A 13,222-nucleotide genomic window follows, 5' to 3' on the forward strand; every position below is an offset into this window, starting at 1 on the left:
AGCAAATTCCTACCCCATAAGGTAGTGTGATGTTATTACTATAATCTTTAAGGGACATTAAGGCCTTTCCACAATCAGAAAAGTCTTAGGTTAATGATAACCGATTTCACCCCAGAAGAATCACACTTCACAATCAGATAGAAAATGGGGAAGAAAAAAAAAAATCCTCCTAAACTAATGAACGCTATTAATCTCTGGCAGCCAAAATTCCAGTGGCATAGATTCTGCATTCCTCTGTCTGAACTTGGTCTCATATACTATTCTAAGCAACATTAATTACCTTAGCTCATGTGTTTGTCAAAATAGCTTTTAAGTTAAAAAAAAAAATCTTTCCAGTAACTCCACACGCATCATCCATTGGGATCATAAGACATCTGTAATCTAAGAGAAAATCATCTAATATTAGAAACACAGTGTCATGGTTAAACCAGTTCTTCTCCACGAGGTACCTCTTGAGGCAAAAAAGAAAAAAAAAAAGATATATTTACAAACTAAAGTATAACTTCTATGGTAGTTTGATTAACAGGTAGCTTGCATTCAAAGTAGAACTTTAAACACCACAATTTAGCAACAGAGCATAGGTAACTTCAGAACAGTAAAATACCAACTTTGTGAATACAAAAATGCTTTAAACAAACAGGATATTTTGGTAACTGTCTTACAGAGAAACTGTTCTTATCGTTAAAAACAATACTAACCTAATCGTCCCCACTGTAAGAATCTATGTGTAAAGTACTGCTCCAAAAAACAATGCATATATTCTAAACAGGTTCAACAGTGCATCCATTGCTACTGCAGTATTATACAGAACGGCTGGTACTAAATTAGCAGGAGAATATAGTGTGAGCTTGTAACAGGAGGCCTGAAAGCAATTCTTTTAGACAAACGATTTTGTTGGTCCAAAAAGGACATTAAAAACACCCATTTTCATTTACTGAATCTTAATTACTCAATCTGTACAGATTTTAGTAAGCCCAAATTAAATAGCTGACATATACTACATCATTCTACATAAGTAAACAAAAGGTCACTTTCCCCCAAATTAGCCAGAAGGAAAATCTGAGTTGTGTCTCCAGCCAAAATCTGAAGACTGAGCTAAAAGCTGACAACTTGTATTGCTTCTACATTCCTTTTAAGTAGAACTTGAGCTATACAACGTGAGTCTTTATGAAGGATATAATGCAAGACGTGATCATGACTTTCACTAGCTATTAATTATCTTTGGCCTAAACCAAATTAGAAACACAAATAAAAGATGACACTGTCCTATTCTGCTATTGATTACATCTTCAGCTCACATTTCTGTTAGCTGTAAACTCAAGTCTACATGTTCATAATGCAAGGATATGGTTTTACTAGCAGTAATCCATTTGGGAGGCAATTATGATGGACTGCATCTGAACTGCAAAACACCACAGATTTCTGCTGTGCCTTCCTACAACTCTAAAACACTTCAGGTGTACACATTGTTTTAGATATCTATATGCAGTGTCAAAACTAGAAAACTTCCTTATTTAAAGGCTAATGTCTTCTAAAGATACCCAGCCTACCCAGTATTCACAGTACACCCATCAGCATGACATGAGACCTTATTGCTCTCTATAACTACCTGAAGGGAAGTTGTAGTGAGCTGGAGGTCAGCCTCTTCTCTAGTGTAACATGACAGAACTAGAGGGAATGGCTTCAAGCTGCACCAGGGGAGATTTAGGCTGGACGTTAGGAAATACAACTTTTCTGAAAGAGTGATCAGGCACTGGAATGGGCTGCCCAGGGAGCTGGTGGAGTCACTGACCCTGGAGATGTTCAAGAAATGTTTGGATTTTGTGTTGGGGGACATGGTTTAGTGAGAGCTATTGGTGATTGGTTGGATTGGATGATCTTGAAGGTCCTTTCCAACCTTGCTGATTCTGTGATTCTGAAATAGAAATAAATATGAAATTTCCCTTTCTTTCTTATTCCTTCCTCAGCTGAAGCTCAGGTGGCTTATACAAATCTATGCCCATCCAGAAAAACCTCCTCCAGCAAAAGTCTGTACTCTCAAATGATTATACATGATAGAGCTAAATGTGGTGGTAAAAACTGCCTGTCGTCTGTCACATTAGGAAGAGCTTCAGTGAGACTTCAGTTTATCTCCACTACATCCCCACAATGCTGAACAAGCAGGCAAGCACAGTTTCCACACATTCAGGATTTCCTGAGGTCATTGCTGTCGGTCTGATTAATTCTGTCAATATCAGCGCAGTGGCAAACTAGCACCATTTGCAACACTTAACGTGTTACTTAGGCAACTTCATTATTTCTCTGACACGCAAATACCTAGACTGATGTACAACTGCCACTTTCTCAGCCTTGGAAACAAGCTGCCCCCTCCATGCTTCAAAACAATACCTTTGTTCAGCAGCAAAACAGACAAAATACTTGCACATCCCTAAGGTGACACTTTGCAAGGCACTACAGAATTGTTAATGTAGAGACTGCTAAAAAAGAGCCAGTGGGTCTCTAAGGCAGAAAGAGTTCAAAATCATTCACTTAAAATACTAAAACCTTGCTCTTCTTAAATTATCCTCAAGCACAATAGAAAAAAAAAATAAAAATCATTACAGTAGAAACCTGGTGTGTGTTTTGGAAAAAAATAAAAGCAAAAACAAAATCTTTCTCATCTGATTTTGTTCTGAAGGTTTCATACCATAAAATATAATGGAATACACAATTGGGAAACCTTGTGCTTTCTGATTATGCCAATGGAAAGAAATAGCCCATGAACGCTGCAGGTCTCTAGTGACTGGAGTTTTGTAGCAGACTTTCATTTTAATATTTCATAAGGAGGTTATACATGCTCTAGAGAGTTAGACTACCACTACTACTCGTTTTCCTCATAAACAATTGGAAATTATCCTCAAGATTCTGCATACATTGTTTTTCCCCCAATCTAGTATCCAAAAATCTCAAAGCACTTTAAAGATTAAACTTCACAACACTCTTAACAGAAAATACAAATATTTTCCTTTCAGCGATGCAGTAGTTGGAAGTAATTCACTCAAGGTCGCAGAATCTAAGGATATGAGAAAAGAATCCACATACCATTTCTTAATTCTAATTCTTTCCTCTTTTAGGATGTTTTGTGTAAAAATATTATCAGAAGTGATAGACAATTTATAGTTATGCTATGAAAACAGATGAGTACAGTTCTGCACCAGAACCTTCCAATTTCTATTTTTCTCAGTCAATATACTGTAAGAATAGAACAAAGTGATTAGAAATAGGAAATGGAAAAAGCCAAGTAGAAAAATTTTCATAAAATACACCAATGCATTCGAGACTGTGTGTTTTATCTCCCCCTAATATCCACACACAGCTAGAATATACAAAAGGAAGTCTTGTGCAAATAGGCAGGAAACGTCTCTGCAGCTGGGAGCAAAGTGGAAGAAGGCATATCAGCTGCAGTTTGAACAGATATCTGTCCATTCTGAGTGCTAAAATTTTCACCTTGTATTTATGTTTTTGTTGCTTTAGACCTTTGCTCAAGTTGCTGAAGGAAATTCCTATCAGTATCAATCCCTCCAGGAATGCCAAGCAAGTATGGACAATGAACAAAGAAACTAGTTCAAGAAGTAAGCACTGCGATGGATCATTCTCCAGTTGAAGAGATCTCAGTGCCTCAGGTGACCACATAAGAAGTCAAACACACAGCGTATCAGATAGCATATTTCAGAATGGATTTCAGTCAAACTGTTTCTGGCAGATCTACGTTTTTATACTGTAAAATGCTTAACAAAACTCCTAAAACTCACACAGAATTAAATGCCAAGAGGACAATTCTGAAATTGAAGGAAAAGGTAACCTTTCTGCCACAAAACAGAACAGATTCAGCAGAGCATCAGAGAACGCTGCATTAATGCTTAGTAGTCCTGACATGAAAGTCCTCCTCGACCTCAAAGTTAGGTAAGGAGTTCATATCTATTCAGCTTCTTGTCACCAAGACCATCAAGAAAATGCTGCTGATTAACATCAAGTAGCATATCATCTGCACTGTGAGCAAAATTAATCCATTTAAAATAACAAAGAACTATCATAGGCTATGTGCAAGCAATATACATTCACTAATGTTTTCTAAGCAGAAAGCTTAGAAGCACCTTTAACAAACTTCATACCTGCTGGTTGGGAACCTTCCCAGGTAAAAGCAAACTGGAATTCCATATAATTTATTTAACAACAGATCAAGAATGGCTCACGATTAGTGTTTTTCACCATGACAATTGTGAGGAGCAAGTTTTTGAAAGGTCTAATAATTCTTTTGCCTCCAAAAGTGGCTGGTACAAAAAAAAAAAAAAAAAAAAAGAAAAGAAAAACATGCACCAATTTCTCCTATCAAGTATACCACACAATCTCATGTCTTTACTAATCTAGCAGCAATTGAATAGGTTTTATATTCTGTTATGATGAACACTTTCACATCCCAGATTGTTTCAGAAAAATAAATAAGTATGCCAAGAGGAAAAAGGAAAAAAAAAAAGGGGCAAGCAAAACTACCACTGTCTTCTCGTTTCTCAAAAACGTGGATAGTTCAAACAAATTACACTTGAGAACACTTCCCATATCCTAGAGCCAAGACACTGCTTTAGCAGAAAGCATTTTCCACTCCCTTTTAAAATGTATTTAATGCCTTCAAGTTTATTCTCCTGATTAAAAATTACATAGGAACTACCTTTCTAAGTCTGTGACACTACCCTGGCAAAAAAAAAATATTGCAAAGTGTTATACTGCTCATTCTTAAGGGCTCTGTGAGCTCCAAATACTTTTAAAATGTTTAGGTTTAAACTGATCATAGTTATTTCTCCTCTAGAATAGGATTTCAAATGCTGATGTGCCTTAGACAATTTACAGTATTTTGGAATACACAGTAAAACACTGCAGGACCAAAAGGAGTAAGAGAAGTTCTCAGTTGACAGCAACAACTGGTTTTCTTCCTGGCATACTGAGAATATGACTTCATCTTCCCCCTCTCTTTTGGAGGAAATGCAAAGGAAAGCACATGGAGGGTAAGCAAGAAACTGGGCACTAACAATACAGAGTAAAACAATTTTGACCAGGAGTACTTTGAAGGAAAGATATTCCAGACTAACATATGTTAAATTAAAATGTGTGTTCACCTGAAAGAAAATGCAATTATGGAAATAGCTCTGTTGTTTCGAACACTCCCTAGATTCTGTGATTACACTTGATTCACTGTCTGCTTCAGCTGAGCTCCTCCAGAGCACGGAAAAAACGTATAACTCTCAGTCCTGTCACTAGCTTTTCTGGGACACAGGCAAAACATCATTTTCACAGAAGCTGAGAGCCCACAGTCCCTGTTAATTTCCATGAGAATTTTGGTTTCACAGCTCAACCTCTCCACCATTATCACACTGAATGTTAACGAGGCATAAATATTCAGGGTAAACTGAATTACATTGAGATGATATTGGTTGAAGGGAACAATGTTTTGCTCTAAAGATTACTGCGGAGGTCCCTAAAGAACCAAAGAAGCATATATTTGAATTACTTGTGAAGGTAATAATAAATATTCACATTTTATATTTCTATGTTCACAGATTAAATGAACAAAAAGTGAGTTTTAATCACAGAATACTCTGATCATCTCCATCATCTCACTTCAGAGAAAAAGCTTCTTTAGAAAAATGCATAAAATTAATGTAGTATAAACCAGATGGCTTTAAAATTTAAAAGCTACTCCTTCAGGAAATTACTTTAGAAGAACTCTTTACTAACCTCAGCTACTCTTTCCAAAAGTGGCTCCAGCCAGTGTTCATTGCATTCACAGTGACTATCCAGGAAAGTAAGTACTTTTGCTTGTGCTGCATCTGCCCCTCTGACCCGGGAGCGCATCAAGCCTGAAAAGGAAAGAAAAAAAAAACAACACAAAAACAGTTGAAGTAGGTTCTGGAAGAAAACAATCAACAGCAGCAAGACAAATTATTGCATTTCAAGATAGTAATGAATTTAATTACTCTCACTCAAGACATGAACACACAAGTTTCATTTTAAAAAGAAAAGATGCCTGTTAACAATTCATAATAAAAAAGCCTACATCCTTAACTACTGCACCCAATTTTACAGGTTCTAATCTTATTTAAACAGAAGAATTGAAGTGCCTTTAAAAAAAAGCAGTCCACAAGGACAGCTGGGTCTGCAGTACAGCAGATGTCATTAATGGGATAAATGTTACTTAACATCAATAAGGAAAGCAATTTTATTTTTTTGTCAGATATCCAGAATAGGATTTGATTTTAGTAGCACAACTGAAGGATTAGTGCTGAGTGAATGAAGAAGCCCTACCTCTATGACCGTATTGTAGAACTGAAGATCCTAACCATCTTTCCACACTCCTTCCACTTCCTACTTTAGAAGCCGTCAGGAATATCCTGTCCATTCTTCTGTCTGCTTCTTCCAGAAATAACTACACTTTGTTAATTCGTGTTTGAGAGCCTCTCTCCTTATCCCTTTCAACCATTTCTTTTCTACATTTTTTTGTAATTCTCTTCTGTTTGTTGTTGTAGTTATCTTTTATGTTCTGTTGTTTGTTTTGCTGGTTTCTTTTGGGGGGAGAGTCATTGCTGTTAGCACTTTTTTTTTCAGTTGTTGCTTATAAATCTCACCTTGAAAAGACTTCTTTAACAGAAAACTTCTGGTAAGAAATCAAAAGACTTCTCAACACCTCATTTACCCAGGTCCTTCACTGATTTGCCCTGTTCCTTTCTTGCTTTTGCTCTTATTATTTGATCAGTGAATGACTTTACCATTCCTCCATGTCCCTTGTAAGACTTACATGCACACCCTGGAACACCCCACTGTGTTCTTCAGTCAGAAGAAAGTCAGCTTGCTCTCTCCCCTTAGCAAACTTTCTGCCTGTTTTTCTCTATTACTCTTCAAAATTAACTGATTTCACTTACATTGATTTCTTAATTGAAACAGTTCTTTAAAAAACAACAACAACAACAACAACAACAAAAAAAACAAAACACAAAAAACCTGAACAACCAAACGAGAAACTACCAACTACTTCTTTTCATCCTCTTCACAAAATAAAACTTGCAAAATGTCACTGCCAAAGAGAACAAAAACTTAAGAGTAAATAGCTATAGAACAAGCTTGCTCTGCCCAACATTCAGCAACTAAACAGCTTCACGAAGATCCTTGTGCTCTCTTATCATAAGAGTACTTCGGTATTGTAGATATGCTCTGTGGTGATCCTGTGTCAGTGCTTTCTACTTTACCTGTTGTACATTTGCAGCTAATCAGATATACTTAGGTTCTCTCCTGAGCCCAAACCCTGGCACTTTTCCATGCAGTTACCTCACAAACCATTCCTCAAGCACAGTGTTAACATTTGTTCTACTTCTGCAGTTCCTCCTTCCAGAGTTTCTTATTTCAAACTTTTGTTTTCATAGAATCCAATGTCTTCTTCTACTTCAAAAAATGTGGAAGTAAACATTTGGGTCATCGAGTCCTCTATAATCACATGGAGCAATAAGACAGCAAGAGTCCAGAAAGTTCCCCTGGCCATAACCAGACTCTTCAAGATGGATGTGTTCCCATAGCAAACTGGTCCTACATATGAAACCTAAATCTACTATGACATATTTCTGAAAGAAAAGCAGTCAGTGACATCCCTGTCTGAGATACCAGTGTAAGTCTTCATATAAAAACAACAAGCAAACTTAGCATTAAGCTCCATCACAACAATGTAGCAATCAAATGAAATCTGAAAATATTTTCATTAAAGAAAATTATCTAGCTGCATAAACGCATATCTAGGAAAAACTTCCTAACCAGCACAGTAGCTTTCATGCCTGATAACTTCATTCTAATCTCATAAAAACACCAAGAAAACCAGCACTGCACCTTCAATTTGAAAGCAGTTCTTTTCTGACAGTGAGATTTGTCAAATCATATCTTTTTCAGATATACTAGTGTTTATTTTGAAGTATGAATGAAAACTCTGTATGTACGGTACAGAATATTTATAGTACAGAAAAAAAAAAAAAAAATCAAAGGGTTATTTCAGTCAGTTTTTCCATTACTGCTATCATAATCTTCAAATGTTGCATTGAGATGAGATCGGCTCTCTCAGAACCCCAAAACCATGGAAAGTCATAAAAGGCCTGCTTTCCTAACAAGCCTTTGTTTACAAGCATATTCCAAACAAATGCTTAAATACTAAGAATCCCCAGTAAGTCATTACTTTAATTATGGGATAACACAGGTTTTGTGCATGCGACTTCCAGATTCTGGCAATCTAATGATTCTAGCTGCTCTCCAGTCTGTCAGCCTAGAAGATACAGTGCCTATAAAAACAAACAGTAGGTATCTGCGAACTCAGTCAGCTATTTCAACTGTCAGCTCCTAGTTACTATTTCAAACAGCTGTACAGTAACAGTTGCCTTTAATACTTTAAGCTACACAGCCAGGAAGCTGTGACTAAACAGCTCAGTGATATGAGGCCATAACGTGCAAAGCAACAAAAAGGAAAAGGATGCAAGAAAAGCTGGCATATGTGGTCCCGGCCCTCCTGGCTGCTTAAACTCACGTTTGCCAAACAGTCTGACAGGCTGTCCATCAACTGAATCCTTAAAACCACTTCTCATAAGGGAACCAGCAAAGAGGGATATTTTTAAGCTGGATTTTTGCAGACTTACATACAACTTACAGTGAGACCTTGCATACAGTTGGAGCAGCTTAACAGAGGATTCACTGGAGTGAGAAAAACAAGGGGCTGAGGATGAGAGGCAATGTATCAAGTTGTCACATGTGCAACTGCACACAACAATAGCAAGTTAATTAGAATTACTATTTTTAATCACAGAAATACAACAGCTTTTTTTCCTTCCACTTGTAAGGTGATTTATGAAACAAAAAATCCGCCCTTCCAATACAGAAAGTTCCTTTAAAAGACTTGATAAGCAGATAAGGCAACACAGTGGAATTTGTATCTTCCTTTTCCCAAATCAAGCCTACCTTCTCGGCGATCATTTCGAAGAACTCGCACTTTTTCAATTTTTCCCAATAGAGCACCATCATCAGCTTAAAAATAATAATAATAATTAAAGTGATCAAAACCAGTCTCATTTACCACAAGTATGTTTTTCTTCAAAAACAGAACAAAAACTTCATAGTGGAAAGCAATCATATTTACAAATAATTAAGAATCATGCTTAAAAAATGCCTGTTTGTTTCTCCAGAAATAAAGAAAAGTGACCAGGGTAAGAAATTACCACCATCATTATATTATTTAAAATTAATTTTATTTTACTCTCAAAATTTTTTTTAATCAATTCTGCTCTTTGTGTTTACCTTGAGTAGTTTCTACATTTCATTAAGAAAAAAAAAAAAAAAAGATTAAAACTTGTGTCTTCTTTGCTTACAGGAAAGCTTTTAAGCAACATTAAGGTTTAAACTAACCTAAAGTATCAATCAGCATTGCAAATGTAGACATTGACTTCCGTTAGAGCGTTACTCAGAGGTTCACTGTTCAAATTAACATTACGATATCCTAAAAGTTTTTAAATCTTGACTTTCTTTATTCACTAAGAATTTTCCAAAAGTGATGGAGAGCAGCAGCACTCCAAAGAAGTATTTTGTGCCAGTGCCATGGGTTTTATTTTTGCATCATAATGTACTAAGGGAAGGCTGTTTTCAACTCTAAACTCTGCTTCTTCTGCTAACAGGAAGCAATAAAATAGATCTGAAGTATTTTAGAACTCTTCATGCTTCCACAATGACAAACACAAAAGAATTAAGAGCAGGTTTAGAACCAGACTTTACAAATTCCCATTCATATGACTAACTCCCAACTGAGTCACCTACTTTCATTTATGGAAAGACTCAGCAAAATAAACAAAATAACATTTGGACACTATAAAAGTACTTACGATCATTACTGTAGTCATCCACTAGTATGATTTCCTTAATAAGATGTGATGGGCTTTTTTTAAGGACACTGAAACAGACAAAAAAGCATTCAATACAAAGCAGTTTCCATCTCACATAAGCAGTGCTTTTAATGACATTATTTGTTAAACTACAGTTTAATATAGTCCAGGATCCCATCTTTCTACAACAGCTATTAGCTTACTCAGTAAAGAGTTTGTGAAAAAAAGAGCACAGAGTTGTTCTTCCCTCAGATTTCCAGCCTCCAGAAATGAGTGAATTACACAGTTTGGACAATGGAAGCTTTGCAGATACCCTCAGATAAAGTAGCCCCTGAAAAATCCATCTTCCACGTATTCTTCTTGAAACCATTTATACAACCAATCTCAAGATATCTTCTTGCAATTAATTTCACACTTTCACATGTTTGTAGTTAAGGGAAGCATTTTTGTCTGTTTAAGATCACTCTTTCAGGATGTAAGACCTGGAGGCATCAGTGAAATTAAGAGCCAGCTTCATCCTTTGTAGATGGTACAAGAAAAGCATAATGGATTGCTTTGGATGATGGATTTGCTACTTCTCTTTATCAAAAGCTATTCTAGCACAAGCAAAGTGCTTTTTGTGGGGAAAAAAAATACAAAGTCATGGATTGTCTCCCAGGCATACCTGACAACAGTTCGAAGTAAAGCAGATCTTGCCTCATTATGAAAGGTGATCACCACACTAGTGGCTGGCAAATCTATCCGCCATTGTTTCCGTTGACACCTGAAAGACAAAAAGTCTGTCAATCTAATATTTACATTACAGTCTTAACAAACAGTCTTCATCAAAAAGCAGTTATCTACTAAACTGTGTACACACTGTATCTACCTAGAAAGAATGATGATTCTTATTTTCAAACGAGATGATTTATAATCAGCTCCTCTTTTACCACTCTTGACACTCGTCTTTGTATACAACAGACTGAGCCAGGGTCAGATTTGGGTAGATAAACATTGCTGTACTACAATAGCTGTAGTTTACTGGTACATACCTTTCATGCAACTGAGTATGAAATCAGAGTTCTATTTCACTTCAAGACCACTTAAGTCTAAGTAAATGAGCACATTAATAAAAAAGCAGAGGTTCACAAGCTGTATGTGTCTCCTTTAGAAAAGCACTCATCCACTTTCCCTTTTATTTTTAATACTGCATCCTAGTCTTGCTTGTACTTCTCATTAGCATAGAAAACTGTTTAAGATTGAGACTTACAATAGCCCATCTACACTAACTGATTTTTCGTGATCTCTTCAACTAAAAAGCAAAAAAAAACCCCAAAATTCTAAAAATACACGAACTCTTGCACATCTACATAAAATTAAGCTACTTGAATACCTTGACAATAAACCTAAAAAAGGACTCATTGTGCAATGAGAATAGCATACTAAAAATGGTGTAACAAAGAGTTTGTGTTAAAATCATTGCTGTCTGACAGGTCAAGATCATAATCTTCATTCATAAGTAACATATGAGTGATGCATTTCTTCACACATGCTTTATCAAACATTTGGGGCACAATTCCAACAGACCTAAACATCTTCAGAGAGGGCAATCCCAGTTGAATTAGCATACACCTGTGGTGAAGTCACCAAGGAACTGTAATCTATGCAGTATGAATCAAGCTAGCTATTAAGGGAAGAAAGGAAAGTTGTATTACTACCCAAACTTCAAAAACAAGCCAAGTGCTTGTATAAAAAAACTGATGAAACAACTGTCACAAATCATAAATCACACAACCTTCAGCTTCAAGGAATTAAAGCGAGCAATCTGCTGCTTCTCCTTGTCCATGCTCCAGAATCCCAAGGAAGAATAGTGCTTTCAATGCAACACGCCCATAAGGTCATACAAATGTTTGCACTGGTAATGAAACAAAATGCTATTGTGCCACTGTGTTCTCACTGCCCTGAAGAAAAACAAAGCCTGTGCCAAACGTACAACTGCTCTGTGTCAGATTAGCAAGGCCTTATCTAGCTTTCTTCCTCCAGTGGTGGGTGTACAAGACAGCATTTCCACAAACACCCAAGTTGAAGCAATACATCACAAATACTCATGGAAAGTAAAGAATTAAAACCTCCTCTATCATTTGGCAATTCATCTGAACAGCTGAAAGGAATTCAGCTATTACATACAAAAGCCTACAAAAGCTAAAAGAATTATCCTGTTTTCTGGTAATTTCCAAACTGCCCACACAAGATGAGCCTCCTGTGCACACAGTTTCCTATGAAGCCCTGACACAGGCCAAGAAGCTTGGTCCTTTACTGATGAGCACTCAGAATTCAAACTTGAAATTTAATCTGTTGAAATGTTCCATTGAAACCTGCATCATAAGTCATGCTCAATAATTCAAAGCAACCCTAGAAGATCACAATTAAGCGTGACAAGAATTAATTGAATACTGTATCAATCCAATTTAGAATAAGGTCATGAAATTGAGTAAATTTAGTTCAAGTCTATTGCAAGCAAGTCATAATGCCAAATTAAATGCATTAGAATAATAATAATAATAAAAATAGTTATATTGTTCTCTTTGCATAAAAGAGCACATCTAAAGAGGTAATTAATCATGGCAATGAAGCCTGTTATTTAAAAAAAAAACAAAACTCAGGAGAATAACACTACTACATATTTCAGAGGAAGAAAAGATTTTTAAACTCTCAAATAAAATGAGAGGAATGCTTCAATTAAGCATTTCTCTTCTTTTTATGTTGGTGTCAATAATGCCACAGTTAAACTCAACAAACCAAAGAAACAATACCACCAGTTTTGGGAAGCGTGATTTTCTTCCCTCGACTTACAGCACTTGAACTGAAAATATCAAACTAGACCTTCAATGCTTAGAAAAAATTATTAAAATTAATGAGAGACAGAAAGTATATTTTTTCCCCCAGAATTTTGAATCAGAGCCAGCTCATATCATTAGCCAAATACTTGAAATCTCTGAGTTTTGTTGAAATCATCTTTTGGTAGAAAAATTCCCTTTAACCAAGGAGACATTCATTACAACAGATGATATCTGGGTACTAAAGAGACAAGAAAGTTTGCTTCTTATCTATTTAGAATGAAAATTTGAACATGAGTCCAGAGCCTGCTAATACCTGTAGAGTCAGGGGAAAAAAGGTTTAATCGAAATAAAGACATTACCAAAAACCACTGATCTTAACTGTGGGAGGCCCAAAAGCACGGAATATTCCACCCAGCTCCTACTCAGGAGACTATTTCACACTGACCAAAGGATGACTTTAGAGATTTCTGATTA

The 13,222-nt window shown here is 36.2% G+C and overlaps 1 protein-coding gene across 1 annotated transcript in view; it reads right to left on the minus strand.

The window, feature by feature from the left end:
• Nucleotides 1–13,222, minus strand: part of GALNT2 (polypeptide N-acetylgalactosaminyltransferase 2) — a 95,105-nt gene that overhangs the window by 25,030 nt on the left and 56,853 nt on the right. Inside the window, exons 4-7 of the mRNA XM_052676609.1 lie at nt 10,594–10,692; nt 9,930–9,997; nt 9,016–9,081; nt 5,770–5,891 (exon numbers count right to left, since the gene is read on the minus strand). Of these exons, the coding sequence (XP_052532569.1) occupies nt 5,770–5,891; nt 9,016–9,081; nt 9,930–9,997; nt 10,594–10,692 (355 nt within the window). The remainder of the gene's footprint in view (nt 1–5,769; nt 5,892–9,015; nt 9,082–9,929; nt 9,998–10,593; nt 10,693–13,222) is intronic.

This window comes from Tympanuchus pallidicinctus, unplaced genomic scaffold (genome assembly GCF_026119805.1).
Source record: "Tympanuchus pallidicinctus isolate F22 unplaced genomic scaffold, pur_lepc_1.0 scaffold1, whole genome shotgun sequence".
In the NCBI taxonomy this organism is placed as follows: domain Eukaryota; kingdom Metazoa; phylum Chordata; class Aves; order Galliformes; family Phasianidae; genus Tympanuchus; species Tympanuchus pallidicinctus.